Here is a 19,220-nt window from a genome sequence, read left to right on the forward strand (position 1 = left end):
AGATGTACATACGTGTTTTGCATGGGTCTCACAGCAAAGGCATTTCAAAAAGAGGAAACAAACAACCCAGGAACAGCTTGAGGTTAAAAAATTTAACAAAAAATGTGCGTGATGTTCTCCTTCATATGGCACAAAACTGGAATTTTTAGAAACAATTTTTACTTCATATGACCAAGACCCAAATTTTTAGCTGCCACATCCAGAGGGGGAAAAAAAAAAAATAAAGTCCCTGTGACAAGGTGCTCCCACACTGTCAACCCTAACTCTCCATTTAAAAGCTCCACAGGTAAATGGTACTGCAGTAATACAGGCATTAAAAAAAAGAAACAGGGACATATCTATGCACTTACCCCTCTGAACAATAGTGGTTTGATGACAAATAAGAGGTATCTTCTGCCAGCTAAGGCCACACACACAGCAGAGCAGCTGTGAGCAGGACACCCCAGAACAGCTGCAGACACATTCCCAGTTGTCTGCAGTAACCTCTGGCAGAAGGGAGATGTGGAAGGGACAGAGGGAACAAAGCTAGCCAGGGTGGCCTCAAACACTACTGTCCACATCTTTCTCTTAGAGGTAGCTATCCCCAGGGCTGGGACAGCAGAGAATGAGCAGGGTGCCAACTTCTATTCAGACTAGCATCTTAGCACTCACCCTGAGTGAAGGAACAAATGTACGAAGAATCCAGGTTCTGAGTCCTAATGCCCACGTACATTTTTGCCATCCCTAGCAGGAGGCCACTTTAGGGAGATGCCTTGGCTACTTGTTAATCTCACCCACCCTCTACTATTTGCAACCCATCTCATTACACCTGAAAAGCTTGGCCCAGCTACAACAGCCCTGTAATATCGTCCTCGGTAGCAATGCAAATGAGTTGGCCTAAGCCAAATGCAAATCACTTGCTTCTGCCTGAGTATGTTCTTAGATTGCTTAACTGTTGCACTTTGCAAAGAGAAAAAGAGATTTTTTTTTTTTCTTTAATCCAAGCCCAGAGAGTTGAAGTTTCATATCCGCCAGAATTTTCAGTCTGATGCAACTGTGCCCCACAGATTTCTCCTAGCTCCTTATAAAGGAAATCAGTCACTTTTATAGATTTGGGGGTTTTTCCTCCCCTTTATTTGAGCAAGCCGGTCACAACTGTAGACATTATGAACTTGTGCTGTGCTATTTCAAAGCCAGCAGAGGGAGCAGAAATTAACTAGCACATCCCTCCGCTGCAGTGCTGCAGATGCGGCAGAGACACAAAATAAGCTGCCATAAAGAATTACACAGATATAGGTGGGTAGAGATGGATGGAAGAAATACTATTTGCCACTGACAAAGCAGCAAGACCACTGGGAGAGAGGTCGTTATTCTACGACAAAGGAATATAAATCATATTGCAATTTTAGTTACAATAGCTTTAAAAAACCGGAAAAAATAAAAAAAATCAAAACTAAACTCTGATTTCACTTTCTGTAACAGGCTGATCGAAATAGCAATCTGACATGTCCAAAAAGAGCCTGAGACAACTGGATATTACACAAACACACATATAATATAAAAAAATATAAAAAAATACTGAAGACAGTAAAGGTACTTACCTTTTTGTCAGGTTTTGGTGAATTACATATGGAATTTAGAGCCTGTTTCTTATATTCAAGTTTGTCATTTAGCTGGCGAAGTTTATTTACAGCATAACTGGCCTGTTCATTAATTCGTGTGCTGCATTCTTCAGTAGCTTCTTCACAACCTTGGCTCTAGGAATAGAGGATGGGAGTAATTGCATCATTAATATGAAAAAGGAGACAGTTATTGTTTGCTCCATAAGCATTTTATGTATAAGAACACGTCTTGATATAGATGAAAATGTAGGTATAACAGATTCTAACAGATATTCCAACCATCAGATCCAATATGAAACATAAGTCTGTTAAAAAAAAAAAATCCAATCAACAGGCAAAGCCTCATTACCATTTATACTACAACTCTTTGGCAACTCTTGCCAACTCTGTAAAACGACCTTCAAGCTAAGGCTTCAGTATAAATGAGAGGAAGAATCAAAGTTTACTTTAAAACCAACAACAGCTTAGTAGTCATGATCAATACTCAGAGCCAGACAGAAAAGCAAATACTTAACTCTGAGTTGAAAGATGAGATGGGGGGAGGGCAGGAACAAAACCAAAAAAACCACAGTTCCAACAAACAGTCCTGCCTCCCACAAACCTTCACAAAACAGATTTATCAGCCTGCAGAACGATCTAAACCAAGTCCTTTCTCTTCATAAACAGATTTTACTGCTGGTTTTAGAAGTGTTAATAAAAACGTGTTAAAAGAACATATGCATTACCTTAAACTCATAAATAATTGTCTTATAGTCATTCAGACAAACCAATAGCTTTTTCCATCTTGTGTACCACAGACATGCAAAAAAATAGAGAACTTCCCACCTTTCAATGACATTCTCTTCAACATCTTTTGGCATTTGCCTCAACCTCCCCTGTCTTACTGTACTTCCCCAAATGGGCATGAAGACCTTGAGATCCAGCAAACACAGCACTGTGATGTTACTGTTGCCATGTTCAAAGACCTTTGAGGTCTGCTTGTGACTGAACATACCTAAATTTATCTGTGGGAAGCTATGAATCTAATCTTATGAACAAGAGTTCTGTGTTATTTAATGATATTCCCACTAAGCAAGCTGTATCTTTATATAATTAACAAAAAATTCTGTGAGTTTTAGAGGAGACAATCCTACTGTACATTCTGCAGTATTTTACATCTTAGTAAAAAGAGTCTGAAAAGAGAGAGAGTAGCAACAATAATTAAACTCCTTAGCGTGATCCTCATAAGGGAGGGTAACATAATGCAGAAGTCAGGAGTTCTAGGCTAAGAAATCCACGCCCTTTTCCAGCTCTGCATTTGCCTGCTATGTGGCTGAGTAAATAACATTAGCTCTATGCCCCGTCCTTTCTTCTGTCTATTCTGCATGGACTGTAAACTCCTCAGGTCAGAGACTGCCTCCAAGCATGTGTACAGAGCTCAGCTCACGGAAGCTTGTTGTCATCTCCTGGCACTACAGTAATACAAATAATAATTAACAACACTGGGTGTTACTCAAAACACTATTGATCAGAACCATAAAATAAAAAACCCTATACTTGTTGGGAAGCACAGAGGTCAAAAAGAATCAAAAAATGCTATTTTCAACACTGAAGAATTAAAAGACTTTCCACATGAAGTTTGGTGCTAGTAATCAAAAGATTGCAATTAATTACAAATCAGTAAGGCTCTGCTCCCAGAGGTAGGCTACATGATTTCTCTGTCATTAACATTTCAGACACTTACAGCAAAAACCACTGCTGAATCACTAGGTTTATCACAAAAATGCTAGAATTACAACATAACAAGTTACCTGTATTCAAATTATCAAATTTATCAAATAAACAACCAACACACTCAAAGCTGAGATCACAAAGGACTGTGCTATTTTCCCCCGACTGCTAAACTGATAATTACTTCCGTTTCTGTGAGTGCTGCACAACACAGAGTTCGGGCTTATTTTAGCAATCTGACACACGCAATCATCAGACCCTCTTTCCTCAAAGTGCTGAATGCAGGCACTGCTTGCTTCTGTATTTTTACGTCTACTCGTGACCTTTTAAAGGAGGTTTGCCCAAGGAGCGAAAAGCAATGATGGACTGGAAGGAAGAAGAAATAGCTTGTTCCACATGCAGGAGATCCAGCAGAGTCTGGCCTTGACCCCGATTTCCTACCTTGTGATTTGATTTTCTCACATTTAACCAGGGCTCACCCTTTTGTCCTCCCCTCCATGAAAACACTAGATGGCTTTTCACCTATCCAGCTATAACAGTGAAATTTATAGAAAATTAACATAGGTAACTCCCACAGTGCCGTAGGAAGTGAGGACATAGACCTTCAAAACCCAAACTAAACCAAAACCAATTACTATTTGCTAACAATACGGATCCCTCCAGAAACATCAGATTTCTCAGCTGTGCTTTCATATACATGGCGAGGAAAAAAAACCAAACCTATTACTCAGGTAGTGCATTTTCACTGACATTGAAAAGGCCACTGGAAGCTTCAGAAAGAATTTCTTATAATTTATTTTCACTTCAAAGACCCCTGAGAGCATGGCACAGAGCCATTAAGATTGCTCTATTTTGAGAGAGGCTCTACAGTGTATGCAACTTCATACTTAATTTTTTGTTAAAAATGAAAAAAAAACTTTAACCATGTAAGCAAACTTGGCAATATATTAGTCTTTAAGGTTTCACAGCAGACGCAGCCTTCAAACCTGGCACATATATATATCCAAGGACTCAGAGGAAGGACAGATGATGCTCATGTCAAAAATCTAAATTTTTGGCAGCTATAGTAGATGTTACCTGAGAGATGACAACTAGCCCTGAAGTGTTGTGTCAGTTTTCTTAGAGAAACAGTTATCTCTGTTAGACTCTGAATAAAATATATAAAGAGACTAAAAAAGCACAACATTTAATACTTAGAAAGTTCTGGACAAAACCAGTAACAGTCTTTTCTCAAAGTCCCAATGACTGCAAACACAAGGACAGAAAGCCTTTGAAGTACCTACCACCCTCAACACACAGCCAAGTTAGCAGTGAGAAAAAAAGTAGAAAACACGTCTTGAATCTTTTATCAAGGAAAAGAATCCAAGGAAAAACAAACAATGAAAAATTCAGCAAGCTCTAGAGGTTCACATTGGAAGTAATTTACTTATAACAGCTCATCTCTGCAGATCTGCTGATAGGCAGACTACGGAGACTATAATAGCTCACCTACAGAAATTAAAGTCATATTTAAGTAGTAAATACAAAAGCCTTAGGTTCTGGAAAAATTGTTTCTAAACGGCAGAATGTAGATCAGCACCTCTGGATTCTGCTTCTTATTTGTCCATTTAGAGCCAGTTTTAGACAAACTATTACACTTCATTGTGTTCTGAGCAAGTTCACATGTAAAATGAAGATACTCATGCTGATCTGAAGCAGCAGCCTCACAGAAAGATGCTCACTAGTCTGAGAGATGCTCTTGTCAAAACGTTCTTAGATAAACATAACCAGTCTCCCAACATGACCGATTTAGAGAATCGGCTGAAAAAAGCAGCCCTGAGAGAGCTGCTCTTTGGTTATTGCTTATGACATTTTGAATGCTCTGATTTAGTATTTCCAGTTCTAGTGCTATTTTAATCAGTTTTATCTTCCAACACAGCCTATTAATTTATTCAATAAATTCATAAAAAAGCACTAAGATATTTTTCATTACTTTTTCTCCTCTCTTGTGCAACTTTTAATACCTATTTAGTACTTAGGAAATGCATGGGCAACAGGAACAGACAATGTCTAGACAGAAACCTACTGATGTTTCAGTGAGATTTCCTTCACTGAAAAGCAGAGCAGCTGAGTTTTTATGAGGTATGTTATGCATTCCCTGATACTGAGGAGCACAATGAAAGATACAGAATACAAAAGGCTTGGAAATCTGATCTACTTTAGTTTAAAGTTTAAGTAGTCAGTCATTTCGTACCATTTTGTTTCAAAGAGCTTGTAAACATAACAGGTTTACCTGACGAAACTACAAGAGTGATGATATTTATAAATACATCAGAAGAAAAAGAAAAGTAGTCCAAAGCTCAAGGACAGAAGATGCTACTACATGCTTTACTCAGGATGGTCTTCAGATCACCTTAAACAACAGTGAAATAAATTGTCCATGTGACTCACCACTTCATCTTTGTCCTCAGGAGTTAGCTGAGAAGAACTTCTTTCTTCTTCCTTCTTGACCGATCTCTCATATAAATCACTGACAATGAACGAGGGGTAGTATCTGTCCTTCAGAGTTTCATAAACATCTGCCTGAATCCTGTAGAATACTTCAATGCCTTTATTTCCCACGAGACTTTGCTGGATTTCTTTATAAAGGGATTTTTCCACAGGTATTTCTCTGCTTTCCACAAAAAAATTCTGGTAAATTTCACCCACCAGTTGAGGTATTTCAGCCTAGGAAGCAAGGAGGGAGAGGGAGGGAGAAGAGAATAATGAAATAATGTTAAAAATATCAGGATGACTCAGGATCCAGGTGCATAATTTGAAGGATGATCAAGCTAATTTCATGCCCAGATGTATGAGAACGCATCTGTGAATCTCTTATAGAGATCAAGCACTCTGCCTGCGCACCTATGCTAAGCAGTCAATTTCACAAGATAAATATTGGTATTTGTTAAGTGAACAAACAGCTGTGCTTTAAAATTACCATAATGTTACCCCACTGCCTTTAAAACTATGCTCCAAAAGCTGGTATTATATGGAAAAAAAAAAAGCTAGACCAACATTGTGGTCACCGTTTTAAATTGAGATTGTAGAGTTCAGCTGTTCTGTCTTCTTTTGGATAAATCAACTCACTTTGTCAGTGACTATCATTAATTTTTGAGAGGGAAAATAAAATAAAATAAAAAAAAAAGGAAAAAAGCACACCTGAAGTGAAATTTACCTATACACGAGGCTGCATATTTCCACTGAGCACAGAACAGTGCACAGGATTGAACTTTGCAGTAATGGACAGGAAAGAGAGGAAGTAATGCAGCACAGCCCACGATCACCTCTCTTAAATTACCACCTCTCTAAACTGACTCGAATTAAAAAGATTTTACCCACTCCTTTAGTATGGCACAATGTGCTTGCCTGCCTCATGTGACAATATTACAGCCCCATGGCTACATGACACTACTTTTTTTGTAATCAAAGCTGCCCCTGTAGTGGCAGACAACCTTTATGTTCCATGGAGCAACAGGAGCATAGTATGTTAGAATCTCTTCCAAAAAAATGGGAAGTCTTGAATAAAGGTACTACATGTATTGTTTTGAAAGCAAGGAGAGAAATCACAGCTGAAAGGTCTTAAAATGATTTATAGCACCTTTTCCAATCACAAGCAGTTTGCAAATCAAAACTGATTTATACAACTCTCTTCACAGTGCCTGACAAACTCTTTATGAACACTTTCTAGCCTGAGCTGGTTGTTAGCCATTTCTTCAGGCTGTATTAATGGCTCACTACTCAAGCTCCACAATTAACCACTTTGATTACAGGATGTTATTTGTGTTTTCCAGTTGAGTAGAATCTTTTTACATAGGAGAGTAATAAAATTACAGTGAATAAAAAGGTAACTGATGCTTAATATGAAATTTGTACTTCATGCCAGCGTGAATCATGGAGGTTTAAAACAGTCTCCCCTCAAAATCCACCCCACTGCTCACAAAGAACAAATCTGTCCTCTACATTCTTGCTCTGCACCATTGCTCCAGGATACTTCTTCCAACTTTAAGTGCTATTTCCTATCCTCATTTCAGGGTTCTCTTTCCTACTTTATTTCAGCACAAATTGCAATCTACTATTGCTTCTTCCCTCTAGCAGCAGTGCAGCATTCCTGGAGAAACTTAGCTGCTCATACAGCAACAGAACAGGGAGAGGAAGGGGTCTTTTAAAGCAAAATGTCTCTTTCAAAAGGATTTAAAAAACATATATACACAAATTTTAATGTTTTTTGGATTGAATGGGCTACCCGTAATTGGCAATATGAGAAGTTTATGTACGGACTAGCAAACAATAATGTACTTTTTAAGTTTCACATGAGCTGATACAACTAAAGCCAATATATTACTGCAAGTTTTTTCTTTGGTGGAGGGGGAAATAATTCTACTACTTTTGCATATCAAGTATCCTTTTACAGGTTATGTTGCTACACAAAACAACAGTAAACAATCATCACAACAGTCCACAATTTTTAATTGCCATATTATCCTCAAACATTGACACTGAGAAGTTAAAAAAACTAAACTGCTTAGCACCCATCCTATGCTACTGCTATTTTAAAAAGATAAATACAAAGACATGTCCTAACATCAAGATCACAACAAGCAGAGATTCACAATAATGCAAGCCGCATGGACTCGCAATTTCTCCCACCTTGTTAGCATTCTTCAGATACTCCACAGACTCCCAAAGACTGATCAAAGCCATCTTGTCCATCCTTTCCATGTAGATTCGGAAGTGCTCTCGGTATGAAGGGTTGGCCAAAATTTCTTCAAACTGAAGAATCTGAAGAAAGGAAAACAGAGTAAAACCTGGGAAAATTCCTAACTCTAGCTTCTGTTCATCCCTTACAGGGAAAAGTCTTTTCACTTGATGTGTCCACAGAGCACCATGCATCCCACAAACGTGTACTAACCGCACAGACCTTCTACAGTAATAGTTTTGCTTCATTAAAAAAAACAGTAAAAATATCAAAAATATGAGTTGTAAGTATTTAGAAGATAAATGCATCTATGTTCCTACCAGACAGAAAATGTTTCCACATGTCTTCTGTCCAGAAGGTAAGACTACATTTCAAAGGACTAAGATAGCATTTCATGAATGACTTGAAATGCCATTGCCAAAAATTTAGCTCCCAGTGTTCCTGCAAGGCAGAGGAGCCAAGATGAAAGCTAACTGATCTATTCTTTGCTTGATTCACACAGAGAGTAACACCAGCAGTTTCCATGCCACAGGCCACAGAGCTTTGAGATGTATCTCAATTATTCCCAGGGACACAGAGAAAGATGTAGTGTAGCTCTTTACTCTGGCAGCTAGGGCATTTGGTGGCCAGTTCCCATTAACGGAGTGTTATTGAAAAGCATCTATCAGAAATGCAACCAGGAAGGAGTATGAGCTGTGATATAATGCTCAGGACTCTTCCTGAGATGAGAGAGTAGGGCGTACGTCAAGCAGAAAGGGAAATGAAACACAGACTCCCACACCCAAGCAGATGTTGCAGCCATTAACCTGTTGGATTAAAAAGCCATTATTGCTTCCTCATCCTCTACTATTTTTGTGAATCCAGGCCTTTTCTTTGAGACAAACACCTAAAAACAAAATACCTCCCTGACAAAATGAACGGATCTTCCCACGTTGAACAAAATGAACAACTTGGCTTCCTTTGAAAAATAGGACCAATTTTCAAAACACCCTATGAAAACCAAACATCCCTTCCTCTCCAGCTTCTCAGTCTAGCAGCTGAAACAGTTTTCATGTAGTTCATTTAGTGCCATTACTTATATCACCAAGAATCCAAATAAACCAAAAGTGGTCCCGGTCTCTTGCTTTGTACCTCAGACACCAACCAACCCACACCTTTTTTCTTTGAAAAGAAAAGCAGGTCCTTATGCACCGGGGCTAATGAATCTTAGCTTCCTATGACTTTGCATTTTATAGCAAAGATAATTTGGTATGGAGCAAGATGTAAATTCCAACTGAGATTGAGGCATTAATGATTTCTCTAATCCAGGTTTTCCTACACCTAATAGTAATATAATTCAGGTCATGTATCAATATCTCTCTCTCTGGGAAGGCCACTTATTTTCCCAAACCTAGTACCTCTGACACTCTACCACCAAGTTACGTATAGGAAAAATGGTTTGCTGGACTCACAGCAAACCACATGGGAGGAACCACATAGACGTGTACGTACACAATTACTAGCACAACTCACTTCCTTAATGAACCAAGCTTAAGAAGGTTATTTAAAAACTGTAGCCACCTATGTTTTGTCTGGAACAGCTCCCCCAAATTTTGGACACTGTTTAAGTAAGTTGTGTTTGTCTCAGCTGAAATGCTCATTTTCATCTTCAAAGTTCCTCGGCGACAGTCATGTGCCGTTCTTCTCTTCATCCTTTACCACACCAATATCTTCTGGACGTGGCTTGCCCTTAGCTTCAGAGCTATTCAGGTATATGAACATAAATTTCTGCCTTTCAGAGCTCACTCTATAGTCCTCATTGAACAGCACAGAGATGCAGAATTGGCGAAGCTAGGCTTACTACTGAAATGGTGATCAGACTGTCAAAAAGAACAGAAATATGACAAATCAAAGGCCAGTCTGTGGTTTAGCCTCATTTAGCCTCATGATGATGCTGTGCATCATCATACTTTCTATTCAATCATTTTGTCAAGGACAGCGATTTAAAATACAAGCGGAAGAGGGTCTTCCAGCCTCTTGAACAGTGATCTTCACATCTCCAGGACTGTCAGCTCTGTAAATGATACCAGAGGTAATAAATCACAATGTGGAGCACGTGCCGCCACTTCTTGAGCAAGAGGTCACCTTGGTCTCTATACCTCTATTATCCAAGTCATCCCCACTCAGGCTGCCAGCAAGGAGAGTAATTAACAAACATCCCTTCTCAAAAGTAACTGTGGGTAAGTGCTGCTGCAGGGAGCAAGGCAAGCACAACCATCACTCTCGCCTAACAAAGGGCCCATTGCACAGGTGCCCCATGGTAATTAAAGTGGTGGTGCCTAATAATGCCATTACACAAACCTCCCAATAGTTACCTTGCAAACTGAAATACTTTAACAAAATTAATTAATGGACAGAAAAGCTTATTTAAACTCCTCTTGCAGAAATGACACCTCACAAACTTTTTTTTAAAGTTTTTGTTTGTTTAAGGCTTGAGTATCCTGGAATTATTAAAAATGTTACAAACACTGTACTATAAACATTATTAAGACTTTGAGGTGATAAATTATCATAAAATGCATGCAATCCAGGAAGTATTCTGTGGAGGATCCTTCATTCTCCGATTTAAAGAACAAGACTCCACAGTAATTTGTAATCCTCAGCAGATCATTTTATGACTCAGTATCACCACGGATTGGAGTACAAAGCTCTAAGCTATGTTGGCACATACACACGCATTAGGGCATGTGCACACCCTCAAATCCAATATCCAGTTAGCAGATGTAATCTCCGAATTATCAGCCTCAACAGCAACCCTTCCAGTCCTTTTAACTCGAGAGCAGCTTCTGGGTTCAGAAAAAACAGCAGCTTTACTGCTGCTACATCAATTCCCTACTCAACTGGAAAGTAACTAATATACCACAGCTGGTCACAGCCTCTGCCAAAGACTACGAAGGGGTTAGATTCCCTGCCCCCCGGCCCAAGCAGGGTACTTTAACCAGCATCCCTAGCACATACACGCAGAATAGCCTTGTTCCTGGCCCTACAAAGCAGAGACCTGATCTTGGCAAGTCCCTAAAGATAGCTGCAATCTCCCTCTGGAGAGGAACATAAAACTACTTAATTTGAAAGGGCCTGTATAGGCACCAGACGTGGCATAGATGCACTGTGCTATATTTGTTTGCAATACATCAAGTTCCCATTCGCTACAACCACATTGGCCTGTAATGAATAACCACAATACAGCTGGTAACAGCACTGCAGATCATGGGTGGGGTGAACAGAATGTGGGTCAGTAGTGGAGGTCTTCTGCTGGGATGATGGCAGTCAGACTGCTGGACTTCCATTTTGTTTTTTTTTTTTCTTTTTTGTAGAAGACAGGAATAAGGGGAATGTAAAAAAGCAATAGTGGAAAAATGTGTCTCTTTCCAAGCTGCATTTTAAAAAACATTAACTAATGCTTTGTCTGTACACTGACTAAAATTAAAGCATATATTCTTACCATTATTTTTTAAAAAGAGATAAGTCATCAGAAGGCTATCTTTGTCATATACAGCAGTAGCTGAACCAAATGCAATGATTAATTACCTATCAGCAAGTATATACTACATAAGGTACTTGGCTATTCTACTACACACATACTAATGGAAAAACTCCTCCCTTGAGCCTCACATGTTCGTGAATACACTTCTGTCATAATACACCCCTTCTTCAGGCAACAGGGAAACAACAACTGAAGTTCGGTTTCTTTATATCGCCCAATTCAGTACCATGAGGTATCCTGACATAACATGATCTCACAACCTGAAGCTCAGAAATCATAGTGAAAATCTGATCAGTCACCAGTTAAATCAGCATCTATCCACGGATGTGGTGGAAGCAAGGTCTTCTGCAGGAGTTTCAACTTAACCCTCATCAGTAGGATCGTGAATATGAACTGCCTGTGCCTCAAAATACACTTAGGTGGTTTCCTTGCTATTTCACAGCTAGTCAAGGATCAGACCCCCAGAGCTCCTTCTGCCACTCATGGTTCACAAAACAGCTCCACTAAGGGGATGCTGTGAGTCCACATAACAAATCTCAGAGATGTGGTGATGTGGCTATTATACTGAACACAACAGATCAAACAAATGGTTTGCTGAATAACCACAGACAACAAGAACTCAATTAATTACTGCAATACTGTGCAGGTACAGTTTCTAAGAAAAAGGACTAAAACTGCACTGACCATAAGTAGATTAGAAAAGATGCTTTATACATTACACTAATTCAAAGTGCATTTTCTCTGAAAGCAAATCTAACACCCAGGGCAGAGTATAAATCAGTATCAGAGCTAATGACAGAATTCAGATCCAGAGAGTAGCTGGGGTTTGTTTGTTTGCTTATAAACATTTGATTATAATTCACACATTCAGGATCTCCCTAGAGAACCCGAATTCAGGATAATGAGGTGAGTGAAACATGTGCTAAGTCTCTACAGTCCCATGACTTTTATGTATTTATCAAACAGAAAACTGACACTGTTTTATAATTAGCTTCTGCTGTGAAAGGAAAAAAGGTATTTCAAAGCACATAATTTTTGTTTCTTAAATCTGTAAGGGGAGAACATTGACAGCTCCAAATAATCCATCTCCACATTTAAGCCCATAATCAGAACACGCATTAAAGACTTTTACCAGCAATGCTATTACTCCTCTACTACTGCAGGAAAGAGAAAGCTTTCTGTAGGAAGCAGAAGTGAAACCAAAATACAAGTGTAGGCCACTAGTCAATTTGTTCTTTGTTCAAATAGTACCAAAAATTCCCCAAAGTTAATAACGCATTCAAGCTTCTGTACTGCACTTACATAAAATAATAATTCAAAACACCATTGCTGACCTACTTCATGCAAGTTGAAGAAAGGGAGGCAAACTTCCAGTTTCTTCTACACAAGCTAGTTATTCTGCAGGTTAAGTGCTAGCTTAACAGAAAAGCTGGCACAATGAGACTCTAAAGAGAAGTTATGGGCCACAGCAGCAACATATGAACATTAGCTTATCTACTAAATCCCAAACAATGCCTTTCCCTTTTGCTTAGAAAAAGGCCTGAGTGTTCAGTCAATACTGCCCACATAGGAGGGGCCAGCAACCAAAACAGCACTGTCTGTCTTGAAAGAACAACCCAGCATCGAACTACCACACTGCTGGAAGAGGATGGGAAGAAGCAACAAAGGAGAGAGTCCCCTTCCTCAGCCAAGCCCTGGGCATTTTTCTGTGCTCAGAACAGAAGACCGTAGCCTCCATCTCTCATCCAGCCTCCTTCAGCCTCTTTCCTGGCAACAGAGAGTTGGGGACAGCAGAAGAGAGAAGCAGTTTTCCTATTTTCTATGCTGACATAGGTGTGGAGAGGTTCTAGGGCTTCTTCATAGAAACATATCAAAAGCTTAGAGCAATCCCGGATCCCATTGTTTCTGCCATCACTACAACAAATGCCTGTGCAAGGAGTATTTATTCCTATCAATGGTACCATTAACTCAATATGGAGGTGCTCATGGCTATAATTTGCAAGGTATAACCCTGGGTCAGCAGCTCCCACCAAAAATCCATCGGGTTATAAAACATGCACCACGAACAACAGGAATTCCTTTGATTTTAATTAGTATTATATTATATTATATTATATTATATTATATTATATTTCTGACCAGTCTCTGCCCCTATCCAGTACAGCTTCACTAGTTGACCCCATTCGTGAACAATCTTATGCCACCATGTATCTATCCTGGAAAGTCCATAACATGTCAGCAGGCACCGAAAGTGGCATCAGTGGCTCATGCGGTGCTGTCACATGCTTCCCTCTTTCCTTTTCTCCTTGGCATCCCTCGCCACACCCAACTTTAGGAAACAGATCAGGACTGTCTTGGCACAATCTATGACACACCATCTGAAATCATGCTTTAAGGACAATTGCGGGGTAGGGAATTGCTCTCTTTCAGACCTTAATCAAGAAAGACAAAACACAAATAGTAAGAACTATTTCTCCATCATGCAACTTTTTCTTCCGTGCCACTAAGTTACAATTATTATAAGGACATAATGAAAATTAAAGATCCCTGCATGAAGAGGTAACTTCTCTTCTATCTACATGACAAAGATTAAGTCTTCTTTCTAATTTGAATACATCAATTACTGTGCTTTGCCCAAAGGGGACAGAGTAGATTACACAAAGAAGTCACTAAACTTATTAAAGTTTAGCAAGGATAAGTAGCCATGATTTTATTTTTGTAGATGCTGGCTAATACAACAGTGGTTTTTTCAATTCCAGACTACAGTGACGTTGAAAATCAGTATTCAGTCAACAGCTTTACCATAGTTTTTCTGCAACGACTGCCCTTAATTTTATCAATTGCTTTCCACAAGTAAGTGTTTGCTTTTGAATAACTTAGTATTTGCAAAACCCATAGGTATTTCCTACAGTAAATATAATAAGGGCCAAAGAAACATTGCACATATGTTGGTGTCCTGGTTTGGCCTAAACCAGGCCGATTTTCCTTTCAGTGATTTTTACTTTCAGCTAAGTCTCCTCTAAGTAACTGCACTTCCTGAAACTAACTGCATGTTTTGCAGACAGCGTCTGCTTCTAGGACTGATAATGCTCGAAGTTTGTAGTTATCGCTCAGGCACCGGTAGGGATGTTATGCAGAAAGGCTCTTGCTGTACTTATTCTTAGAGAAACCAAGGTCACTGCTAAATTCCTCACTGCTTACGAGTGAAGAGCCAAAGGGGGGTCGCAGCTGCAGGGGGGAGTGGACAGGGCAGGTGACCCAAAATTGACCAACGAAGGTATTCCATCCCATACACGTCATTCTCGGTATAAAGTGGGGGGATCACGAGGGTCTCGCTCTCTTTCTGCTATGGCCGGTGTCCTAAGAGGACCCTGTCTGTTTTCCTGCTGCCCCCGATCCTGATCCGTGCATCCCTGAATCCAGTTCCCGTCCATCGCTGGGCCCAGCCTGGGCCTTCCCGGAGCCTGCCCTGCAGTGCCGGGGTGACGTGGCTGACTTCAGGGGAGCTCGATCTTAGTTTTGTATATATATTTGTATATATTTGATTATTTCTATTATTATACTCTTTTTCATTATTATAGTTTATTAAAACTGTTTTAACTTTCCAACCCAGAAGTCTCTCTCCCTTTTCCTTTTCCCTTTCCCTTTGGGGGGGAGGGCGGGGAGGAGGGTTAACAGAGAGCGTCTGCCACAGGTTTAATAGCTGGCCCAGCTTTAAACCGTGACAGTTGGCAATCTTTTATTTGGAAGCAAGTTGCTACTTTCACAAAGGCTGCTACCATGTCCTTATTAACTCCCTACATGCAGTACGTCTGAAAAATCACACATGCTTACGAGCCACTCGATCGTTTGCGAAGTTTCACATTTAGCAATATTCCAAGCTGAGTGACCAGCATGTCTTTTTGGGTACTTCAGTGATCTCTTCCCAAGATAAACAAACTATGCAGCAATTAATTTGTACTTGACTCCTAGGGGAAGGGAAGGATTAATGACAGTGAGGCTAATATGATCCAGTGCTAACACATTTAGAATGACCTTCAGACAATGTAAATGCTATTCAATTTATACCTTCTGACTCTGAGGGCCCTCGCCTTCGTCAGAAATGCCATCTTCCTGCTGATCATATGCAGGCCCTCCCAGGAGCCTTATTCTCTTCTCGCATTGCTTCTTTGCCACCGTCAGCTGATTAATATACCTCTTCACATTGCGAGCCCTCAGTAGGTCAGCTTTCATTGCTGCAGTTTCTTTTCCTTTTGAATCTACGAGTAAAGCAAATCAGAGACAGTCTTTTACAATATGAAAACATCATCACACCATTGCGTCTGTGACCTGCTTGATCAAAGCATTTGTCATTCAGGAATCAACTATGTACATGAGCGCAGATACTGGAAAGTTTGTATTTGAAACAGAATGACTATTTTGAAACATTCTCCAATGATATCTCAAACAGTTTACATAAAACAGTTCAGAAAAAGATCCTTACTCAAATGTCCAGTGAAACCTGACCCCTCCATCTCTCTTTCCACAGCTTATTGGAAGATACAGGTCCAAGACTTATACTACAGGATGTACATTTATCAGATGGCATTAGGAAGTTACCTACAGCCATGGCGTATGATAACACATGGACCTGATGGTTTATGTACTTAACATAACACTGGCTGCCTAGAGTCATGAGGGACTGGATTCAATCCCCTCCAGTCCAGCATGACACGTTCTCATGCATCTCAGTTGCAAATCCAAATTTCTTGAGCCTGATGTGAACAGCACATCATAAAGTATCTCCTCCAGACAACACTGAGTGAAGCTCACTCACAATGGTCAGATTACTACGAAAAAAATTTTATAACGCCACATCAAGACTGCACAGTACTGTTAAATGCTGAAGTAACATGAAGATGACAGTCAGTTGAGTAAGACTTGGTAATAAAAGGTGTAATGTTTGTGTATTCTACATTCCAGACTCTTCAGCTAATTACCAGGGCCTAAAAAAAGCAGCAGCAGATAAAGCAGATTAAAAAAAAAACTTACTGCGTTGAAATAATTCCTGTTTTATATCTGTTTTATATCTGCAGGATGCAACTGACTCGTATTTATACACTGGTTTTATTTTCCTCTTGTTCAATGATAATACTCCTGCTTTTGCAAGCTGCTACTAGAGGTCAGTAGCAAATACCTAGTTTGTACTTGGCGTTCAATTAATTGATTGCTAAGGGATAAATAATAGAGATCTATTCTACCACCTTTTCGAAATATCAAATGCTAGTAAAATGGTAGATGAAAACAGTGTTCCATTTTCAAAACAGTTCCTGGAAAGAAACAACCAGACAGCTAGGGTTGTGAATGCATGCATAGAAAAAGGAAATCTCTTAGGAATGATTTAAAATAGGTATTTTAAACACATTTCTAATACATAAAGGTATCTTCTTTTAGGAATGTTTTCTTCCTTTTATTTCCCCCCCAAAGCCACATGTAACTACTGCAGATAGTTACTGCATGGGCAACAGTGTCAAATGCTCTACCTAGACTTTAGTAAGGCCTTTGACACTGTTTCCCATAGCATTCTCCTGGAGAAACTGACTGCTCATGGCTTGGATGGGTGTACGCTTTGCTGGGTAAGAAACTGGCTGGATGGCTGGGCCCAAAGAGTTGTACTGAATTGAGTTAAATCCAGTTGGTGGCCAGTCACAAGTGGTGTTCCCCAGGTCACAGAATTGGGGCCAGTTCTCTTTAATATCTTTATCAATGATCTGGACGAGGGATGAGTGCACCCTCAGTAAGTTCACAGATGACATCAGGTTGGGTGGGAGTGTTGATCTGCTGGAGGGTAGGAAGGCTCTGCAGAGGGATCTGGACAGGCTGGATCGATGGGCTGAGGCCAACTGTATGAGGTTCAATAAGGCCAAGTGTCAGATCCTGCACTTGGGGCACAACCCCATGCAACGCTACAGGCTGGGGGAAGAGTGGCTGGAAAATTGCCTGGTGGAAAAGGACCTGGGGGTGTTGATCGATAGCCAGCTGAATATGAGCTAGCAGTGTGCCCAGGTGGCCAAGAAGGCCAACGGCATCCTGGCTTGAACTAGAAATAGTGTGGCCAGCAGGACTAGGGAAGAGATCGTCCCTCTGTACTTGGCACTGGTGAGGCTGCACCTCGAATCCTGTGTTCAGTTTTGTGCCCCTCACTACAAGAAAGACACTGAGGTGCTGGAGCGAGTCCAAAGGGCAACGAAGCTGGTGAAGGGTCTAGAGCACAAGTCTTATGAGGAGCAGCTGAGGGAACTGGGGTTGTTTAGTCTAGGGAACAGGAGGCTCAGGGGAGACCTTATTGCTGTCTACAACTACCTGAAAGGAGGTTGTAGTGAAGTGGATGTTAGTCTCTTCTCCCAGGTAACAAGCGATTGGATGAGAGGAAACAGACTCAGGTTGTGCCAGGGCAGGTTTAGATTGGATATCATGAAAAATTTCTTCACCAAAAGGGTTGTCAAACATTGCAACAGGATGCCCAGGGAAGTGGTGGAGTCACCATCCCTGGAGGTATTTCAAAGACGTGTAGATGTGGTGCTTAGGGACATGGCTTACTGGTGGACTTGGCAATGTTAGGTTAACGGTTGGACTTGATGATCTTAAAGGTCCTTTCCAATCAAAACAATTCTATGTGACCGTAAGTTTTGTCACTTGTATACTGAAGGACAACTCAAGGTACATGGAGCTCCCTGAAGTTCTACATGTAATGCCAGAACATAAATTCTCCCAATATCTTTTCCTATATTCTTAATCTCACTTTATTCTCTGTATATATTTATGTATGTTGGTAGGGAACCTTCCTGATGCAAAGACTGTTAGTGTTTTAATGGATAAGTATCATTTGTATCTGAGCTACCTACTACAGAGATGATACTCGCTGAAGCAAATGATAAAATGAGTCTACCATGAAAAAAAATAAGCCATCTGTTTTCCTGGCATGTTATCTCCACAGGGAAGTCAACAGAGCATTTAATTTAGCGTTTCAGTTCCCTGACCAGAGGTACCAGTATTAATGAGAGAAAACTAATGGAGAACAACAAAAGGCAGAAAAAGACCTTAAGGACAAAATAGCTGTCCCCCTCAATTTAAAACATTTACAGCTAATACAAACACATGGACAGTAGTTTAAAGGGAAGATTTAAACCCAACATTTCCCCTCCTGCACTTGACTCTAAGATGATTTTTACAAGTTCTCAATTCTCTCAATAGTTTAAATACTTTGGGCTCAAAACGAATACTTGAAATCCCACACTATGAAAATCCATGAACAGTGCTATGCAATGATCATTCAGCCTTCTTAAAACAAAAGTGCTCTTCTTAGTGAAAACAAGGCATTCTTGGAGGGTTTTCAAAGCAAGCATGTGTACTTCACCTGAAGTCTTATCACCCTGTGATTGCAGCAGGCCTTCAGGAGAGACTAATGAGCCCTACATCCCACATGCTTCCGGTGATTAATTACTTTATTAGCAAAGATCCTTCAAAAACATTTGCCTCACTCAGCTCTTCATATCCATAAGGAGCCACTCCACATAAGAAACACTCGGGGCAGAGTGATGGAGATCACACTGCCAGCCTGTTCCTGCTCCATGGATATAAACAGGACTAGTCACGGTGAAAGCCTGGCAGCGACGTCCCTTCACAAACA

The 19,220-nt window shown here is 40.2% G+C and overlaps 1 protein-coding gene across 2 annotated transcripts in view; it reads right to left on the reverse strand.

Moving 5' to 3' along the window:
- The window catches only part of SNX25 (sorting nexin 25), a 94,659-nt gene that overhangs the window by 25,243 nt on the left and 50,196 nt on the right, over positions 1–19,220 (reverse strand). For both annotated transcript variants that reach the window (XM_068403999.1, XM_068404000.1), the window contains 4 exons: positions 15,620–15,810; positions 7,980–8,111; positions 5,742–6,017; positions 1,581–1,736 (listed from right to left, as the gene is read on the reverse strand). In XM_068403999.1, the coding sequence (XP_068260100.1) occupies positions 1,581–1,736; positions 5,742–6,017; positions 7,980–8,111; positions 15,620–15,810 (755 nt within the window). The remainder of the gene's footprint in view (positions 1–1,580; positions 1,737–5,741; positions 6,018–7,979; positions 8,112–15,619; positions 15,811–19,220) is intronic.

Source organism: Nyctibius grandis, chromosome 6, assembly GCF_013368605.1.
Source record: "Nyctibius grandis isolate bNycGra1 chromosome 6, bNycGra1.pri, whole genome shotgun sequence".
In the NCBI taxonomy this organism is placed as follows: Eukaryota; Metazoa; Chordata; class Aves; order Nyctibiiformes; family Nyctibiidae; genus Nyctibius; species Nyctibius grandis.